Source organism: Malus sylvestris, chromosome 13 (assembly GCF_916048215.2).
Source record: "Malus sylvestris chromosome 13, drMalSylv7.2, whole genome shotgun sequence".
Lineage (NCBI taxonomy): Eukaryota > Viridiplantae > Streptophyta > Magnoliopsida > Rosales > Rosaceae > Malus > Malus sylvestris.
In genome coordinates this window covers 17,224,360-17,243,487 of record NC_062272.1, presented here as the reverse complement: position 1 = coordinate 17,243,487, position 19,128 = coordinate 17,224,360, and the positions used below count along the sequence as shown (strand labels likewise).

Genomic DNA, 19,128 nt, shown 5'->3' with positions numbered 1-19,128 from the left:
TAATTAAAACTCAAAGTTTTCAAACTATTTTTATTAGTTTTCTTAAATTTTACTTATCATGATTTGTCCCTATGAAAATGTTACAAGGCTCGCAACCACCACCCCTCGTCTCGTCTATGAGGCACAAAACGCTTCGTGTCATAATATGCCAAAAGAGAATAATACGTCGCCGTTTTGGCCTTTTTACCTGATAGGGATAGGCACCACCGGTACTGCCGCAACATGTGGTGCGCATTCAACCGAGGGTCGCACACTGACACAAGTACACTCTCTGCCTGTAATCTTCGCCTCCGCACAACACACATACGTGGGTTGGTAAGCCCTTCCAATTTCCCAATCCTTTCCTTTCTCAATTTTTGCATATATGAATTCCCACTATTCCAATTACCAGGAGTTGACTGTGTTTGCTGCTTGCGTTCCCATTTCACTGTAAATCTCAATCCTCACTGCCATTTTTCACCTTAGTTTCCAGTAATCAGCGAGAAAAGGTGTAAATTTACCTGTTTAAATTTGTGGGTTTTCGTTCTTTTACCGTATAATGGCGATTTCGATGCTTTACGGAGCTCAGAATCTCAAACTTGTCAATGGAATAATAGCAGTAACACCAAGTGGGTTAGGTTCTGGTGGGAAAAATTACCCTTATGGGGGTTTTTCCCAGAAGGGTTTAGTGAGCTATGGCGGTAGGAGTCAAAAGACCAGAACTTTAGTGGGACCCATATGCAGTGTATCATCCTCAAGGCCTGCTTCCCAGCCTAGGTTCATACAGCACAAGCAGGAGGCTTTCTGGTTCTATAGGTTTTTGTCTATAGTGTATGATCATGTTATAAACCCTGGGCATTGGACTGAGGATATGCGGGATGATGCGCTCGAGCCCGCTGAACTTTACGATAGGAATATGGTGGTGGTGGATGTTGGAGGTGGAACTGGGTTTACGACTCTTGGCATTGTTAAGCATGTGGATGCCAAGAATGTGACCATTCTTGACCAATCGCCGCACCAACTTGCCAAGGCTAAGGAGAAGGAGCCCTTGAAAGAATGCAAGATAGTTGAAGGGGATGCCGAGGATCTGCCGTTCCCAACTGATTACGCGGATCGATATGTCTCTGCTGGGAGGTACAATATCTGCTTGTTTTGCTTCCTGTAATCAGTGTAATGAGTTTGCATTTAAAGGAATTTCAAAGTGTAATGTGTTTGCATTTAAAGGAATGTCCATTGGGGTTTTTAGCAGTGGGGTTATTTATTTGAAGTTCAGGTGCAGAAATGTATCATAAAGAACGAGTTTTGTCATTGGAAATTTGATCGTATCCTAAATTTAGCTCAGGTTATTATCGCTTAGTTCAAATTTCATTGAGGTGAATGAGAAGAAGTGATATGCTGGTTTTGTGGTTAATCTTAATTAACGAAAGCATTAGTACTTATCTTTAAAGAACAATTTAAGGGAGTATTACTTTTTACAATTCTTGAAACTTAGGGTATTCCACTACAAAGCATATATTCACAGTGATGGGGCTGTAATATTATACAAATGGGTAGTCTATATACCGCTGTTAATTCTCTTTGTCTTATGCAATTTCAATATTTTGTTTCCCAGTATTGAGTACTGGCCAGACCCACAGCGTGGAATCAAGGAAGCATATAGGGTACTAAAAATAGGAGGAAGGGCTTGCCTTATAGGCCCTGTGCACCCAACCTTTTGGCTGTCTCGTTTCTTTGCAGACGTGTGGATGCTCTTCCCAAAGGAGGAAGAGTACATTGAGTGGTTCAAAAATGCTGGTTTCAAAGATGTTCAACTGAAAAGAATTGGTCCAAAATGGTACCGTGGTGTCCGCCGCCATGGCTTGATCATGGGTTGCTCTGTGACAGGTGTTAAGCCCGTCTCTGGGGACTCCCCTCTCCAGGTAATATATTTCTTTATCCATGATAGATTTCTATGTTCCGTGGCTTATGTTGGAGTCTCTTTTTATGGCGAACGAAACTCTTATTGGTTGATTAATGTCTCGACCCTCACATGTCTATAGCATTGGAACAACAATTTAGGGTTGTGTAAAGAATTTACTTTATCCAAGAAATCATCGCTAACTATAAAATAGCTCATCAACTAGCAGAAGACAGAAAATTCTGCTTGATTTTTTTGTCATATCAAATGGCATGCAGTCCAATAAATAATTCTTCCAATTCAAATTAGAGACTTGCTTGTTGCTACACTTTTGAAATATTTTGTCTAGAGGCATTGTTATTCAACTTTTGAGCTGGCAACTTAAGAATGAAGTTTGTTCCAGAGAAGGTAATATGGCATGGTTTCTGCATATTAACGAACACCCTGATACATGTTATTTTTTAATCTTTATTTTTACGAGGATTTCTCTTATTTCTGATGCCATGTTTGGATACATTGACCTTTCCATGTTATTGTTTTCTTAAAACTGCGTCTACATTTTTGTTTTAATATTTGTTTACAAATTCTTTTGGAAATTAAACACGACTATAGTGATTGGTTGTGGTACAAGAAATGATTTGGTCATGGCTATGGAGGTGGCTGCAAGAATTTCATTGGAGTTTTTTTACTCTTATTTTTTTCACAGTTGTTTCAAAATTATACTAGAAACAGTGAAATATGCTGGAAGTTAAACACAACAACAACAACAAAGCCTTTTCCCACTAAGTGGGGTCGGCTATATGAATCCTAGAACGCCATTGCGCTCGGTTTTGTGTCATGTCCTCCGTTAGATCCAAGTACTCAAGTCTTTTCTTAGGGTCTCTTCCAAAGTTTTCCTAGGTCTTCCTCTACCCCTTCGGCCCTGAACCTCTGTCCCGTAGTCACATTTTCGGACCGGAGCGTCAGTAGGCCTTCTTTGCACATGTCCAAACCACCGGAACCGATTTTCTCTCATATTTCCTTCAATTTTGGCTACTCCTACTTTACCTCGGATATCCTCATTCCCAATCTTATCCTTTCTCGTGTGCCCATATATCCCACGAAGCATCCTCATTTCCGCTACACCCATTTTGTGTACGTGTGATGCTTCACCGCCCAACATTCTATGCCATACAACATCGTTGGCCTTATTGCCGTCTTATAAAATTTTCCCTTGAGCTTCAGTGGCCTACGACGGATACACAACACGCCGGATGCACTCTTACACTTCATCCATCCAGCTTGTATTCTATGGTTGAGATCTCCATCTAATTCTCCGTTCTCTTGCAAGATAGATCCTAGGTAGCGAAAACAATCACTTTTTGTGATCTTTGCTAGATTGCTCCGGTCATTAGTGTGGATAAGTATATAAATGGATAGAGATAGGAAAGCAAACACAAGATGTACGTGGTTCACCTAGATTGGCTACGTCCACGGAATAGAGGAGTTCTCATTAATTGTGAAGGGTTTACACAAGTACATAGGTTCAAGCTCTCCTTTAGTGAGTACAAGTGAATGATTTAGTACAAATGACATTAGGAAATATTGTGGGAGAATGATCTCGTAGCCATGAAACTTCTAAGTACCGGAGTGTGGTATCGTCTTGACTTGCCTTATCTGTCTCATAGGTAGATGTGGCATCTTCTCTGGAAGTACTCTTCCTCCATCCAGGGGTGGTATCTGTAACTGGTGGAGATGCACAAGGTAATGTATCAATTTCACTTGAAGCTTACTTGTAGTTTCATGCTTGGTCAAGCGCGATACAAACCATGTAGTAGGAGTCCCCCAAGTCGCCGAGCTAGGCGATCTGCTGAAAGAGGTGACAGACAAGGTAAGCAATCAGAGCTCCGGCTGATTGTTCACATTCTCCCTATCTTGCAGGCAGCATGAAGGATAAAGAGAAGAAAAATGAGAAGAGATGATATGGGATACTTTTGCTTTTGAAGAAGTAACTTTCCACATGCTTATTCTTGAACTGGGCTGGAGGGTTTTCTGGTTTCCTCCAGAGTATAAGGCCGACTGAAGAATTTGAGGGTCAAAACAAGTCCATCAAATCTAGAGTCCGTTCGACCCTGCTGATATGGGATACTTTTGCTTTTGACATAGTAGTGGATGTATCGGCACGTGTGCTGTTACGCTTGTCTCCACATGCTTCCTTGTATCCTTCTCACTTGCCCTATCTGTTCCTCATGCAGGTGCGGTATCTTCCCTGGAAGCATAAGATGTTGAAGATGAGTACTCGAGAGCAATGCCAGGTAAGTAATCAGGTAAGGGGTTCTAGGCAGTCAGATCCTGGCTGGAAGCTTGATTCCAAGTGCTGACTGATTGCTCTCTTTCTCCTTGTCGTGCAGGTAAGAACAAGGCCAAAGGAAAAGACAGGGAAAAAGCATGATATGGGATACTCTTGCTTTTAACCCTGATGATATGAGATATTCTTGCTCTAGTATAGCTTGTTTACAGAGGTATTATCGGGGGGAAAGAAAGCTGAATATTTCGAAAGGCTTCGTTGGGAGTGCCCTCTCAGATAAGAGAAAGGGTTGAGCATTTTTGCAGGTCTGCCTCTCCGTTAGGGATGGAGGTCGACATATATAGGAGTCTCCCTAACATCAAGTAATAATGTTATTCCTTTACCCTGCTTGGTCATAGCACGGTAGTGGGAGCTGTCAGCTTCACATGTTTTAACTCTGTCAGAGCACTTTGAAAAAGTGGTCTGTGGTATCTGGAAAGCTGATGTTGCGTGTGAAGATTACAGACAAGCTTTATCCAAGGAGATCCAGCTCTTGAAGTTGGGAAAGTGGTGCCTCTTCGGTTTTCGAACAAGCAATCCTGTCGGGGATCTGGCTCTCGAGATTCGGAGAACGATGCCTCTTCGATTTTTGAGAAAGCAATCCTGATGGGGGTCTGGCTCTCGAGATTCGGAGAACGGTGTCTCTTCGATTTTTGAGAAAGTAATCATGTTGGGAGTCTGGCTCTCGAGATTCGGAGGGCGGTGCCTCTTCGATTTTCTCGAATGTGAGTAAAGGTTGGGCATGTTTGCTAGTCTACCTTGCCACGAAGCACAGAGGTTGACACACAGGGACTTTCCAATTATCCAGCAGTGGTACTGTTCCTTTACCCTCTCTTCGATTTTTGAGAAAGTAATCATGTTGGGAGTCTGGCTCTCGAGATTCGGAGGGCGGTGCCTCTTCGATTTTGGAGCAAGCAATCTTGTTGGGAGTGTTTTCTCGAATGTGAGTAAAGGTTGGACATGTTTGCTAGTCTACCTTGCCACGAAGCACAAAGGTTGACACACAGGGACTTTCCAATTATCCAGCAGTGGTACTGTTCTTTTACCCTCTCTTCGATTTTTGAGAAAGTAATCATGTTGGGAGTCTGGCTCTCGAGATTCGGAGGGCGGTGCCTCTTCGATTTTGGAGCAAGCAATCTTGTTGGGAGTGTTTTCTCGAATGTGAGTAAAGGTTGGGCATGTTTGCTAGTCTACCTTGCCACGAAGCACAGAGGTTGACACACCGGGACTTTCCAATTATCCAGCAGTGGTACTGTTCCTTTACCCTTGTGGGTAATAATATGGTAGCTAGACCTTCAAAATTTATGTGTCTAAACTTTGTTAGTGTTGTTTCTTTGCAATTCTTTTACCCTTCTTGGTCAGAGCGATGTAGTGGGAGCTGCAAGCTTCACGTGTCTCAACTTTGTCAGAGAACTTTGGCAAAGTTATCTGTGGTACCCATGAGCTACTGTTGCGTGTGGGAAGTGGGTGATTGAACAGTACAATTCATGTGCTTTCTACTTCGCCAGAAATCTTCGATAGAATGCCCATAATTTCTGCAAAGCTGAGTGTGCGTGTGACAGGTGCTGACAAGGCTGGAAAAGTAGGTGCCTCTTCGATTTCTGAGATCGGCCCTCGTGGTCTCTGAGCAGCCCAGCTTTTGAGAAAGCAAGCCTCTTCGATTTCTGAGATCGGCCTTCGTGGTCTTTGAGCAGCCCAGCTTTTGAGAAAGCAAACGTCTCTTCGATTTCTGAGATCGACCCTCGTGGTCTCTGAGCAGCCCAGCTTTTGAGAAAGCAAACGCCTCTTCGATTTCTGAGCAGGCGCCTCTTCGATTTCTGAAGCTTCGTCGAGTGCAGATTTTTATAGGGGCTGACATTAAGTTCCAAAGCACACTTGAATATCCACCAGTAGAAGCTTCATTCTTGCACTTCTAAGATCTTGATTTGTCCGACCTCTTCTCTCTTCAACACCTTTGAAAATGTCTGGCCCCTCCGACCGTCGTTTTGACTTGAACCTTGTTGAAGAGGCAGCCCCGCCTTCTCCAGACAACATATGGCGCCCATCCTTCGTCTCCCCTACTGGTCCTCTTACCGTTGGGGATTCCGTGATGAAGAATGATATGACCGCTGCGGTAGTGGCCAGGAACCTTCTCACTCCCAAAGATAACAGACTACTTTCCAAACGGTCTGATGAGTTGGCTGTTAAGGATTCTCTGGCTCTTAGTGTTCAGTGTGCAGGTTCTGTGTCTAATATGGCCCAACGCCTATTTGCTCGAACCCGCCAAGTTGAATCATTGGCGGCTGAAGTGATGAGTCTCAAACAGGAGATTAGAGGGCTCAAGCATGAGAATAAACAGTTGCACCGGCTCGCACATGACTATGCTACAAACATGAAGAGGAAGCTTGACCAGATGAAAGAATCTGATGGTCAGGTTTTACTTGATCATCAGAGATTTGTGGGTTTGTTCCAAAGGCATTTATTGCCTTCGTCTTCTGGGGCTGTACCGCGTAATGAAGCTCCAAATGATCAACCTCTGATGCCTCCTCCTTCTAGGGTTCTGTCCAGTACTGAGGCTCCGAATGATCCCCCTCCGGTGCCTTCTCTTTCTGAGGCTCTACCGACTGCTGAGACTTCTCCTAAGCAACCTTTGTGAAGGCTCCCTCTTGTTTGTTTATTTTGACTCAAGTATATGTACATATTTGTAACTTATCGGGGATATCAATAAATAAGCTTTCCTTCATTTCAACGTATTGTGTTAAATAAACCAAAGCCTTCTTCACTAAGTTCTTTGAATTTTCTTTGTTGAAGGTTGTATGTTGAAGCTTTGTGAGTGGAGCATGTAGGTTAAGGTAGTGTTCCCTTAATTTCCCGAGTGAGGAAAACTTCTCGGTTGGAGACTTGGAAAATCCAAGTCATTGAGTGGGATCGGCTATATGAATCTTAGAACGCCATTGTGTTCTGTCCTGTGTCATGTCCTCCGTTAGATCCAAGTACTCTAAGTCTTTTCTTAGGGTCTCTTCCAAAGTTTTCCTAGGTCTTCCTCTATCCCTTCGGCCCTGAACCTGTGTCCCATAGTTGCATCTTCTAATCGGAGCGTCAGTAGGCCTTCTTTGCACATGTCCAAACCACCGTAACCGATTTTCTCTCATCTTTCCTTCAATTTCGGCTACTCCTACTTTACCCCGGATATCCTCATTCCTAATCTTATCCTTTCTCGTGTGCCCACACATCCAACGAAGCATCCTCATCTCCGCTACACCCATTTTGTGTACGTGTTGATGCTTCACCGCCCAACATTCTGTGCCATACAGCATCGCCGGCCTTATTGCCGTCCTATAAAATTTTCCCTTGAGCTTCAGTGGCATACGACGGTCACACAACACGTCGGATGCACTCTTCCACTTCATCCATCCAGCTTGTATTCTATGGTTGAGATCTCCATCTAATTCTCCGTTCTTTTGCAAGATAGATCCTAGGTAACGAAAACGGTCGCTCTTTGGTATTTCTTGATCTCCGATCCTCACTCCTAACTCGTTTTGGCCTCCATTTGCACTGAACTTGCACTCCATATATTCTGTCTTTGATCGGCTTAGGCGAAGATCTTTAGATTCCAACACTTCTCTCCAAAGGTTAAGCTTTGCATTTACCTCTTCCTGAGTTTCATCTATCAACACTATATCGTCTGCGAAAAGCATACACCAAGGAATATCACCTTGAATATGTCCTGTTAACTCATTCATTACCAACGCAAAAAGGTAAGGACTTAAGGATGAGCCTTGATGTAATCCTACAGTTATGGGAAAACTTTCGGTTTGTCCTTCATGAGTTCTTACGGCAGTCTTTGCTCCTTCATACATATCCTGTATAACTTGGATATATGTTATTCGTATTCCTTTCTTCTCTAAAATCCTCTAAAGAATGTCTCTTGGGACCCTATCATACGCTTTTTCCAAATCTATAAAGACCATGTGTAAATCCTTTTTCCCATCTCTATATCTTTCCATCAATCTTCGTAAGAGATAGATTGCCTCCATGGTTGAGCGCCCTGGCATGAACCCGAATTGGTTGTCCGAAACCCGTGTCTCTTGCCTCAATCTATGCTCAATGACTCTCTCCCAGAGCTTCATTGTATGACTCATTAGCTTAATACCCCTATAGTTCATGCAATTTTGTACATCGCCCTTATTCTTGTAGATAGGCACCAAAGTGCTCATTCGCCACTCATTCGGCATCTTCTTTGTTTTCAAAATCCTATTGAAAAGGTCAGTGAGCCATGTTATACCTGTCTCTCCCAAAACTTTCCACATTTCGATTGGTATATCGTCTGGGCCTACTGCTTTTCTATGCTTCATCTTCTTCAAAGCTACAACCACTTCTTCCTTCCGGATTCTACGATAAAAAGAGTAGTTTCTACACTCTTCTGAGTTACTCAACTCCCCTAAAGAAGCACTCCTTTCATGTCCTTCATTGAAAAGATTATGAAAATAACCTTTCCATCTGTCTTTAACCGCGTTCTCTGTAGCAAGAACATTTCCATCCTCATCCTTGATGCACCTCACTTGGTTTAGGTCCCTTGTCTTCTTTTACCTTGCTCTAGCTAGTTTATAGATATCCAACTCTCCTTCTTTGGTATCTAGTCGCTTATACATATCGTCATAAGCCGCTAACTTAGCTTCTCTCACAGCTTTCTTCGCCTCTTGCTTCGCTTTTCTATACCTTTCACCATTTTCATCGGTCCTATCCTTGTATAAGGCTTTACAACATTCCTTCTTAGCCTTCACCTTTACTTGTACCTCCTCATTCCACCACCAAGATTCCTTTTCGTGTGGGGCAAAGCCTTTGGACTCTCCTAATACCTCTTTTGCTACTTTTCGGATACAACTAGCCATGGAATCCCACACACACTGGGTGATTACTTTCTCTTTGAAAATGGCTTGTTTTTCTTCTTTTAGATTCCACCATCTAGTCCTTGGGCACTTCCAAGTCTTGTTCTTTTTTCTCACTCTTTTGATATGTACATCCATCACCAACAAGCGATGTTGATTAGCCACGCTCTCTCCTGGTATAACTTTGCAATCCTTACAAGTTATACGATCCCCTTTCCTCATTAGAAGAAAATCTATTTGTGTTTTTTACGACCCACTCTTGTAAGTGATCACATGTTCTTCTCTCTTCTTAAAGAAGGTGTTGGCTAAGAAGAGATCATATGCCATTGGAAAATCCAAGATAGCTTCCCCATCCTCGTTTCTCTCCCCAAAACCATGACCACCATGAAAACCTCCATAGTTGTCTGTCTCCCTGCCCACGTGTCCATTTAAATCTCCTCCTATAAATAACTTCTCCGTCTGAGCAATTCCTTGCACCAAGTCTCCAAGGTCTTCCCAAAATTTCTCCTTCGAACTCGTATCCAACCCTACTTGAGGTGCGTACGCACTAATCACATTGATAAGTTCTTGTCCTATTACAATCTTGATTGTCATGATTCTATCTCCTACCCTCTTGACATCTACAACATCTTGTGTCAAGGTCTTGTCCACGATGATGCCAACACCGTTTCTCGTTCTATTTGTGCCCGAATACCATAGTTTAAACCCTGAGTTTTCTAGATCCTTTGCCTTACGACCAACCCACTTAGTTTCTTGTAGGCACATAATATTTATCCTTCTCCTCACCATAACTTCTACTACTTCCATAGATTTTCCCGTCAAGGTTCCTATATTCCACGTTCCTAAACGCATTTTGCTCTCTTGAACTCTACCCTTCTGTCCTAACTTCTTCACCCTTCCCCGTCTAATAGGATCAAAGTACTTCTTTTGTGTGTCCCGTGTAAAGTTGATAGGAGCATATGCTCCCAAACAATTTTGAGTGGAGTCGTTCGAAAAGAAGTTTCTATAGCCCCCTTGCTCATTTAACACTGCATCCGGGTGCCGATGGAGATACAGCGACCCTTGCTCACTTATCACTGTGCTCGGGCCACACAGCGCGCCACTTACGGGTGACGCCCTAGCTTTAGCGCGATTTCGTTCTGAATTCATTTTCATAAGGATTCGACGTGATCATGGAGTGCCGGCTGTCGACTACCTGACGTCCTCCCCCTCCTCCTTTATCCGGGCTTGGGACCGGCAATGTAAGATAAACTTACACGGCGGAGTTATGCTGGAAGTTAAACACAAGTATATAAATTTTTGTGTGGTGGGAGAGGTTATGGTGGTCGGTTCTTGTACTAGCTACGAGTGACAGTGCATAACAATGGTGGTGGTTGTGACATAAATGGTGATGCTGGTGGAAATAGTAATGGCAGGTGTGACTCTGGGCAGCCATGACCGTGCTTGAATTAGCGGAAAGGGTGATGTTGGTGATGGTGTTCTAGCGGTTGTGGTAAAGGTATTAGTGGTGACAACCGACAAATAGTAGTGGTGGTGTTGGCGACAACACTGGCTGTGGTTCATTTTAGAAGCAAAAGCAGAAAACAGGAGGAAGCAATACTACTTAATGCTATCTAATAAGATTTTAGTTCAAAAGCAAATTTGGGGACACTTAAGTTTGTGAGTCGTTATAGGCGAGGACCATTTAATCAGAAGATGCTCATCTACTCTATTGAGGGTTTACTCGTGTACCTAGATGATATCTGTTGAAAATTAAGCAGAAGATGCAGTAGGTTTACGTAGGAGGCTTATTTTTGGTTTGATAGATATACTTCCTCGTATTTATTTGATGTTTGCTTTGGTGCCAGCTTGGTCCAAAGGTGGAGGATGTCAGGAAGCCTGTGAATCCATTGGTGTTTCTTTTTCGGCTCATTCTCGGTGCAACTGCAGGAGCTTACTATGTGCTGGTTCCAATTTACATGTGGATTAAAGATCAAATTGTTCCGAAGGGCCAGCCTATCTGAAACAGGAGTTACAAAATGTGAGGGATTATCAGCAATTCCTACGGTTTGATCCCTTGTTTTCCCTTTTTTCGGTGAAGCTAGCCAGTTAAGATAATCTGTTTCATTTGACAAACGCACGTCTGTGAATTTGTGCTGCGGAGGACGCACCTTTACCGCATAAGTTTTTTGGAATTGTGTTGAACAAGTGACTTAGTTGATCCGTAATTTCGTGTTGCTTTTATGTCATAACATTTCGTTTTAAAATGTTGGAAGGTGTCAATGCTTTTAGCCGGAAGATGATGAACAAACTTGAAGTGTTAGTCGATGGAAGTTGGGTTTTGAGGTAATCAAAATTTGACTTCTCGAAGAATACGATAGAAAAAGAACAAAGAAACATTCAACCCCAAATTTTAAACTAACAAAGAAACATTCAACCCCAAATTTTAAGACCAAATTTCAATGGCAACTTCACTCAAAGGATGATGCTACAGCTGCTTGGTAGGAGCATTCAGTTTTTAATACGAAATTCCCAGATGTCACTAAGCCTTCCACATTCAAGCCTCATTTCATTGAGGTATTTTTCAGTGTGCTAGAAATACAGCTTGTTATACAAAGTGTAATAATACAATCAGTTGGGATATTTTTTTTCAAATTTTCAACCAATTGTATTTGTTTACTTGATATACTTGGCCGTGTTTTCGGCGTACTAAATTTTTTTATAATGTCACATGTCAGCATCATATCAATGGGAATTGTAACTAGATTTTGTTTTGGTGGTTGTTTAGGACTCATTTGGCAAGTGCTTTTAAATGACTAAAAGCGCTTTTAAATGACTAAAAGCACTTTTAAATAAAATATTTTTGAGTTATAAAAACACTTGAAATGTTTTTTAGCTAAAAACATTAGAAATGTGCTTCTTACTAGAAGCACTTCAAGTATTTTTTTTACAATTAATTTGCATTTTAGTAAAATTTAGTTTTAAAAATATTTTATCAAAAATCAAATTCAGTTGTTTAAAAGAACGTACTAACGAGCCCTTAGTTGGGAGAAGTGGGTTAGGCCATCTTCAACTGAAGGGTCCAAAGGGTTAGAGGGTTGAAAATAGCCCGAAAACCGTCTCCAATCGAGGGCTAGGCCAGAGGGCTCTGGAATCTGGGAGCGCCCCACGGAATCGGAGAGGGCTGTAAGGCCAGCCAGCCAGGGGCCGGCCATTTTTTTTTTTAATGTTTTGTTATTTCTATCGATTATAGTCGACATAAATAATATACACTATATTATTAGTGTAGGTTATAACCGACACTAATAGCAATGTTAATATAATATCAGTTTGAACAGTGTCTGTTAAAACCGACACTAATTTGAATTCTAATTTGAATTCCAACGGCTAGCCAGTCACTAGTTGTTGTATTCAATTTTTTTTAAATTTTTTTTTATGAATTTAAACCCTTTTTTTCTATAACTTCCTATAACTTATATTTTACAAAATTTGGTTCATATTTTTTTTCGTATAACTTCTATTTTACAAAATTTGTTTCATATTTTTTTTAAATTCAATTTTTTTCCTGTAACTTTTATTTTACAAAATTTGTTTCATATTTTTTTTAAATTCCATTTTTTTTCCTATAACTTCTATTTCACAAAATTTGTTTCATATTTTTTTAAATTCCATTTTTTTCCTATAACTTCTATTTCACAAAATTTGTTTCATATATTTTTTTTAAATTTCATTTTTTTCCTATAACTTCTACTTCACAAAATTTGTTTTATATATTTTTTTAAATTCCATTTTTTTTCTATAACTTCTAGTTCACAAAATTTGTTTCATATTTTTTTTAATTCTATTTTTTTTCTTCATATAACTTCCTAAGCCATTATACAACATTAAATTAAATTAAGTAACATGAAACAACATTAAATAATATGAAACAACATTAAATAACATTAACCAACATAAAAATTATACAACATGAAACTTAAACAACATTTTTAAAAACATAAAACATAAATGCCTATTCCATGCTTCTTTGGGCCCAAAGATGTGCAACAAGATCTTGTTGTAGGTAATTGTTTGTGGCATGAGAACGTATCATTCTATAGCGCCTCATGTAATTATCTATAAAGATACTACCAGTTCTTGGACTGACGTTACTTAGCCATTGGATTTGAATTTAAGTTGTAGTTTTTAAATAATAAATTATGTTTGGCCCTATGACCCTTTGGCCCTATGACCCTTTGGCCCTCGGTTGGAGACGGTTTTTTGTGATAGGGCTAAAACAAGCCATCTGGTCCTCGGTTGGAGACAGAGGCAAATATAGTCATGTACTGTTCATTAAAATATTAATATCTTAGAGAATCTTAGAGGGTCAAAGGGCTAAAACGAGCCATCTGATTAGCCATCGGTTGGAGATGACCTTACTTCCTTTGGCGACGAAGGATATGAATTGTATAAGTTGTTGAGTCAATCAATAAAAGTTACTTCCTTCACATCCGAGTGAAAGTTGACACGTGGCATCATATCGACTGCATCTGATGTGTTGTTTTTCAATTCGCCGTACCACGATTTCGATCGTAAAATAAAGGAGTGACATGTGTGATAAGGGTTATGTTGAACCTTTATTATTATTTTTATTATTATTTTGTAAGAGGGTTATGTTGAACTTGAATGCTATGCTTTCAGTTATATATAATTCGTTTATTTAACGAAGCATGTTCCTTGAAAAGGACCAAATTCGAATAAGCTTTCCAAAACTGCAAAGGACAAAAAATAAGGAACATGCAACTAGAGATCCAGTAATAAAAGGTGGATTACGAGGTTTTTAAAAAAATAAAAAACTAAAGGTTTCGGGTTCAAAACCCGCTGTTGATGTAGAAACCAGACTTGTGGTAAGGAAAATGCTGAAATGTCTTTATAAGTTTTCCCGATTCCCAAAAAAGGTAGAAAATGGTAACTTATCACCTTGTCTCCCTTCTTAAAATAAAAGAAAAAATAAGAAAAGCAAAACATACCATAAAATGCAGATACCATCCATGTAAACGCCTTGAAAATACGGAGTACCATTACCAGTATTTTGTGTTCTAATTAAGTAGTGCTACTGCTACCGAACTTGTGGCTCGCATCTTTTTGTTATACTTTCTTGGCATTTATTATTTATAAAATAATTCAAACCGTTTATTTTTTAGATTATATAAAAATCAACTCTAAAAAAGTCAAAACAAATATGAACTTGTTCATTCATCTGAACAAAAAAAATAAACAACTCAAATCGAATCGAATGAGAGAGAAAGCTGAAAAAATAAAACGAAAAAGACATAAATAAGAAAGCTGTTACTCTCTCTCTCGTAGTGTCGGGCTCCTCGTGCAGGCAAGCAACGCAGCGTGCTTTTTGGGGCTGGAAAATTTGAATGTGGGAGCAATTTACACACCTTCCCATATCCTCAGCGTCCTACTCTCTGAATGGGACTTGGATTGTTTGTCCTCCAATTTCTATGCCCTCCTCGTGCCCTCTTGTTTTTGTGATCACGATTAAGTCACGTCAACATTTTATATTACTATTTCTTTTTGTTTTATTATTTTTATAAAAAAATAATACAAAATATTGACGTGGTTTAACCGTGACCACACAAAACAGGAGGACACGGGAAGAGCATCTAAATGGGAGGGCAGACAATTCAAGTCCCTCTGAATGCCTTGTGTGTCTCAAACGGACAAGGATTGTTTGCTCTCTTTGTTCCCGTGCCTTTTTATACATTTCTGTTTGTGTGGTTACGGTTAAATCATGTCAACATTTTATATTACTATTTATTTTTATCTTATTATCTCTATAAAAAAATTAATATAAAATATTAATATAACTTAATCGTAACCACACAAAATAGAAAAGCACGAGAACAAGAAGAGCAGATAATCTTTGTCCCTCCCAAACATCAAACCCTTACAGCTGTCCTTTCTTATATTTATTCATTTACAGTGAAGCAGCTACATATCTGCCCTAAAACTTTCTAGGGCTATATGTGTGACTACCATATTTTATATTTTATAGGACCACTCTAAACTTTATTTAACTGTTCATATATTTTTGGTTTGGATGATTTCAAATAGGCATATTTTGTAAGACCACCTAAAAATAAACAGTTAAATTGTTAATATATATATATATATATATTTTTTTTTTGTTTGCTTCCCTTTCACCAAGTTCCATGTAGAAACTAGGAAAAGAAGCTAAAGATTTGGAAGTCATATGATTCTTTTTAATAAAGCCAAGACTGTAACAACAAATTCCAGTCATGCATATAAGCCTTTGATTTGACCACCCTTTTTTAATTTTACTTCTTCTTCTTCTTCTTCTTCTTATATTTTATTACTACTAGTTTATTAAAATATTAAACAATGAAAATATGCTCGCACTTACCTATTAATTACCCCATTGGAGGACTTCTACTTAAACCCAGCTAAGATTGAGCTATACTCTAACTCAACATTCTCTCTCTCTCAGAACTCTTTTTCTCTCTCTAGACTTATTTGTATTTTGAAAGGCCAAGTAAAGAAGATGGCAGACATACTAAGCGAAGAACAGATTGTTGAGTTTAAAGAAGCATTTTGTCTATTTGACAAGGATGGAGATGGTGAGTTTCCTACTATCATGTCCTCCGTTCTTGGTTAGTCCTTATTCTCTATAATATATAAACATATATAACATGTTCTTGCATTAGCCAGCTTTATATAGTTTTTTTACGTTCTCAGATTTGGAAGTGCGTGCACAAAGACTAGGCGCTCGTTTGATAACTATATGAACTGGCACTGACGGAAAATATTTTGAATATGTACATGTTTTATTAGGTTGCATTACTGTGGATGAACTGGAGACGGTGATTCGGTCTCTGGATCAGAATCCGACGGAGAAGGAGCTTCAGGACATGATAAGCGAAGTGGACGTTGATGGAAATGGGACCATTGAGTTCGCAGAGTTCTTGAGCTTAATGGCAAACAAAATGAAGGTATAAAATTATATATGCATGGCACTGCAGATATATAGCTTGATTATATAAACTATAAAGATTAGTTGGTCTTAAAATGCCATATTAGTGTTCTTAATTATGTTTGTATGAATGTATATATGCATCAGGAAACTGATGCAGAGGAGGAGCTCAAAGAGGCCTTCAAAGTATTTGACAAGGATCAGAATGGATACATTTCAGCTACCGAGGTAAAACGCAATATTAAAATTCCATCTCATTAATTAAATTCATACGCAACGATTCCTTTGAAATTTTTGATTAAATAGATAAAAGGTTAATTATTATCAGCTTAATTTGAATTTATCAAATAAATTCCACTGGCGATTAAGCCAGTTAGTCTAATTCTGTGAACATTTTGTTCACAAAACATGTTTTTCATGTGTTTGAAATGATTATTCATAGTGTTGCGCTAGAACATATATTAGCACCAAGACATAGTTAAGAGACTGGAAAAAACATATAACAATATAGAAGAGACTATAATATATAAAGAGTGATAACATTATTTCCAAAAGAAATTTTACTCAACATAAAATTTATAATTCAACCGGTTAAAAAAATTTACGATTTACTCCTTTGCGTTGAGACCTTTATTCAAATTTACCTTCCCTTAGCCCTCTCTAAAAAAGTTGAGGTTATTCCCCTTATACAATATTATTAATACCAACTACCTAATGGCCTACAAGCTTCGAGCTGTTAACCTCTGATAGGCCACCAAATTCAGAATTAGTGATGGCTTCATTGCAGGGATTGCCAGCATGGATTCTGACAAGGATGCAGTTAGAAAAATATTAGTGTGAGAATCATATGGCTTAACTGATACTAATACTTGCTTATAAAATGTTTTATTTGGGTATTCGTGAAATAATTCCCAATATTTAATCTAAGTAAATTGCATCCTTTTAGGCCATTTCCAATCAAGGATTATGCTACGTTTAGTCCTAAATGACAAAATTGGTCTCCGACAAAAGGATTAAAGGAAATAATGCTAGATATATTAAATGATGTGTTATCAATAAGAAATAAATATATTAATTAATACTTAAATAATAATCTAATCATCTACTTTCATATCATTTAGTATACAAAATTTAGTAAGTTTGGTCACATAACAGAAAACATGTAGTCCAATAACAAACTAAGTCCCCCTTTCCTCCCCCCCCCCCAAAAAAAAGTAATAAAATATAGCCCTACATGGTTAGAGATGAAAAAAATTAACTCTAAAGTGATCTTTAAAATTTTATTTTTAAAGGATGAAATGTCTAAAATATACCCCCCCAAAAAAGTAATAAAATATAGCCCTACATAGTTAGAGATGAAAAAAATTAACTCTAAAGGGATCTTTTAAATTTTATTTTTAAAGGATAAAAAGTCTAAAATATAGCCAAAGACAACATCTAGCCCTCCATAATCGGAGATGGCATCAACCCAAGTTCTTGGGAGATCTATCCGTATCTTGATTCCCTGTACATTTTCGCATGCAATGAACACTCACCAAACCTTCATTAGACAATGTTTATCTTGTTTTCCACATGGACCTTTTATTTCCAACAGAATTTACACTTCACATAATCATGTTTGTTCATGTTCTTGCTATTTTTTTTTTAGTTGAGGCATGTAATGATCAATCTTGGCGAAAAATTGACCGACGAAGAGGTCGAGCAGATGATAAATGAGGCGGATTTGGATGGTGACGGACAAGTGAATTACGATGAATTCGTGAAGATGATGATGACCATTGGATGATCCATATTGAACAAAATTCCCTCATTCAAATTCATCACTAGCCCTCAAACAATAAACTTGTATTCATGTTGTCAAATGACCAAAAATGTAGGAGTACTTGACTAGTACCCTTTGATTTGTTCAGTTTATTCAATTCCACATTGTATTATTTTTCAATTTCTAGATAGTCATAAACATGGTGTGCTTCAATGTGATGATGTATCAAAATCTTTGTTCAATGTGATATATTTTAGCTCAACCATTTATATCTTCTTCTGCTTTATATTCATTTCATTCCAATATCTTTTGAAGTGATTTTTGCACACTCATATTTATTTATTTTATTGATTCTTCAATTCAAAAGTCAGAATATAACAAAAAAAATAAAATAATAATAACGTGAAAATAGTTTCTTCTTTTTTCTTTTTCTGTTTATTTTGGGTAATTTATAAGATTATCTTCCAACTCATAAGAGGGGTTTCTTGATTTGAAGTTTGTCCAACTTTTGGTTGTGAGGTCGGACTTTGACCAAGATCAATGGGTGGAAATGTGGTTTCTAATATGAATTATTTCATGTTTTGGGAAAAGGAAAAGGATAAGCTGTTCCCTTCACGTTAGTTTCTTTGCATTAAGTCAATGACTTCATATTTCCCCCTAGTCTTTGGCTTCAAAAGTTCAAACTTTAGACCGTCCTCAACACCGCGTGGAATGTGGAAACTTTCGTCTCTATCTCTGTGTGCCCTAAACCTACATTGCAACTCATCTTCTTTGACTATGTCTTAACACTCAAGAGGCTTTCAGTTCTGCTGAGAGACGAACATAATCATATTGACTAATCTAAATGTGCTTCTCTCGGCATATTTGAGTTCGAATCTTTCTTCTCACAATTTAGATTAAGATGAAGGAGATATTGCTTGTATTGGAAGAAAAAAAGGTTGGATTATGGCTCGATGTATCAAATGTGAAAGAATTAAATGTAGACATGGCCTGGTATTATGTGAAGCAATATTGGGTTGATCAGATCTCGGTGGTATATATGGTATGGTATGTAGCAATGCCATCATGTCTGTCTCTGTCTGGCCTGGTCCCAGTTTGCTTAGGCCAACCATAGTCCTATTGGAATCCAGATTTAAAAAATGACTCTCAATCATGAATCTATGGTCGGTGCTTTGATGGTTCCTCCATAACTGCACTGATCTATCAGTTTTTTCTTCTCGCATTTCACTTTGTCATGTCGCTAGTTGTATATATATTATATTATGTTTATTTCTCTCCGGCTAATTTTACAATATAAGTTAAAAGAAAGATAAATGCGTAGTTATGTACAACTGGTGA

At 38.7% G+C, this 19,128-nt stretch overlaps 4 protein-coding genes across 5 annotated transcripts; 2 read left to right on the top strand and 2 right to left on the bottom strand.

Annotated features, from left to right (window-relative positions):
- Window positions 1-216: 216 nt before the first annotated feature.
- On the top strand, window positions 217-11,316 carry LOC126597382 (2-methyl-6-phytyl-1,4-hydroquinone methyltransferase, chloroplastic-like). The gene is made up of 3 exons (XM_050264178.1): window positions 217-1,113; window positions 1,592-1,898; window positions 10,918-11,316. Exons 1-3 carry the CDS (start codon window positions 539-541, stop codon window positions 11,071-11,073), a joined length of 1,038 nt encoding a protein of 345 aa, XP_050120135.1. The 5' UTR covers window positions 217-538; the 3' UTR covers window positions 11,074-11,316.
- LOC126597383 (uncharacterized) lies at window positions 2,628-8,074 on the bottom strand. The gene is made up of 2 exons (XM_050264180.1): window positions 7,247-8,074; window positions 2,628-2,804 (listed from the first exon to the last, which is right to left on the bottom strand). Exons 1-2 carry the CDS (start codon window positions 8,039-8,041, stop codon window positions 2,724-2,726), a joined length of 876 nt encoding a protein of 291 aa, XP_050120137.1. The 5' UTR covers window positions 8,042-8,074; the 3' UTR covers window positions 2,628-2,723.
- On the bottom strand, window positions 9,082-10,331 carry LOC126597384 (uncharacterized). The gene is made up of 2 exons (XM_050264181.1): window positions 9,463-10,331; window positions 9,082-9,424 (listed from the first exon to the last, which is right to left on the bottom strand). Exons 1-2 carry the CDS (start codon window positions 10,223-10,225, stop codon window positions 9,387-9,389), a joined length of 801 nt encoding a protein of 266 aa, XP_050120138.1. The 5' UTR covers window positions 10,226-10,331; the 3' UTR covers window positions 9,082-9,386.
- Window positions 11,317-15,537: 4,221 nt separating the features above from the next.
- LOC126597386 (calmodulin-like protein 11) lies at window positions 15,538-18,052 on the top strand. Of its 2 annotated transcripts, none has more exons than XM_050264184.1 (4): window positions 15,538-15,675; window positions 15,890-16,047; window positions 16,176-16,256; window positions 17,677-18,052. In XM_050264184.1, exons 1-4 carry the CDS (start codon window positions 15,600-15,602, stop codon window positions 17,812-17,814), a joined length of 453 nt encoding a protein of 150 aa, XP_050120141.1. In that variant the 5' UTR covers window positions 15,538-15,599; the 3' UTR covers window positions 17,815-18,052. The 2 variants fall into 2 exon arrangements, with proteins under 2 accessions (XP_050120141.1, XP_050120140.1); XM_050264183.1 differs by having other exon boundaries at window positions 15,538-15,708.
- Window positions 18,053-19,128: the final 1,076 nt, after the last annotated feature.

Excerpts from the sequence above, each read along its gene's own strand:
- LOC126597382 (XM_050264178.1), top strand. The coding sequence starts at position 539 with ATGGCGATTTCGATGCTTTACGGAGCTCAGAATCTCAAACTTGTCAAT. Across the intron at positions 1,114-1,591 it reads CGATATGTCTCTGCTGGGAG|TATTGAGTACTGGCCAGACC; the intron begins GTACAATATCTG and ends TTTGTTTCCCAG. Across the intron at positions 1,899-10,917 it reads CTGGGGACTCCCCTCTCCAG|CTTGGTCCAAAGGTGGAGGA; the intron begins GTAATATATTTC and ends CTTTGGTGCCAG.
- LOC126597384 (XM_050264181.1), bottom strand. The coding sequence starts at position 10,225 with ATGAAAATGAATTCAGAACGAAATCGCGCTAAAGCTAGGGCGTCACCC. Across the intron at positions 9,425-9,462 it reads GGAGACAGACAACTATGGAG|GATGGGGAAGCTATCTTGGA; the intron begins GTTTTCATGGTG and ends GAGAGAAACGAG.
- LOC126597386 (XM_050264183.1), top strand. The coding sequence starts at position 15,600 with ATGGCAGACATACTAAGCGAAGAACAGATTGTTGAGTTTAAAGAAGCA. Across the intron at positions 16,048-16,175 it reads TAATGGCAAACAAAATGAAG|GAAACTGATGCAGAGGAGGA; the intron begins GTATAAAATTAT and ends TATATGCATCAG. Across the intron at positions 16,257-17,676 it reads GATACATTTCAGCTACCGAG|TTGAGGCATGTAATGATCAA; the intron begins GTAAAACGCAAT and ends TTTTTTTTTTAG.
- LOC126597383 (XM_050264180.1), bottom strand. The coding sequence starts at position 8,041 with ATGTATGAAGGAGCAAAGACTGCCGTAAGAACTCATGAAGGACAAACC. Across the intron at positions 2,805-7,246 it reads GATGCAACTATGGGACACAG|GTTCAGGGCCGAAGGGGTAG; the intron begins GTTCAGGGCCGA and ends TACGGGACAGAG.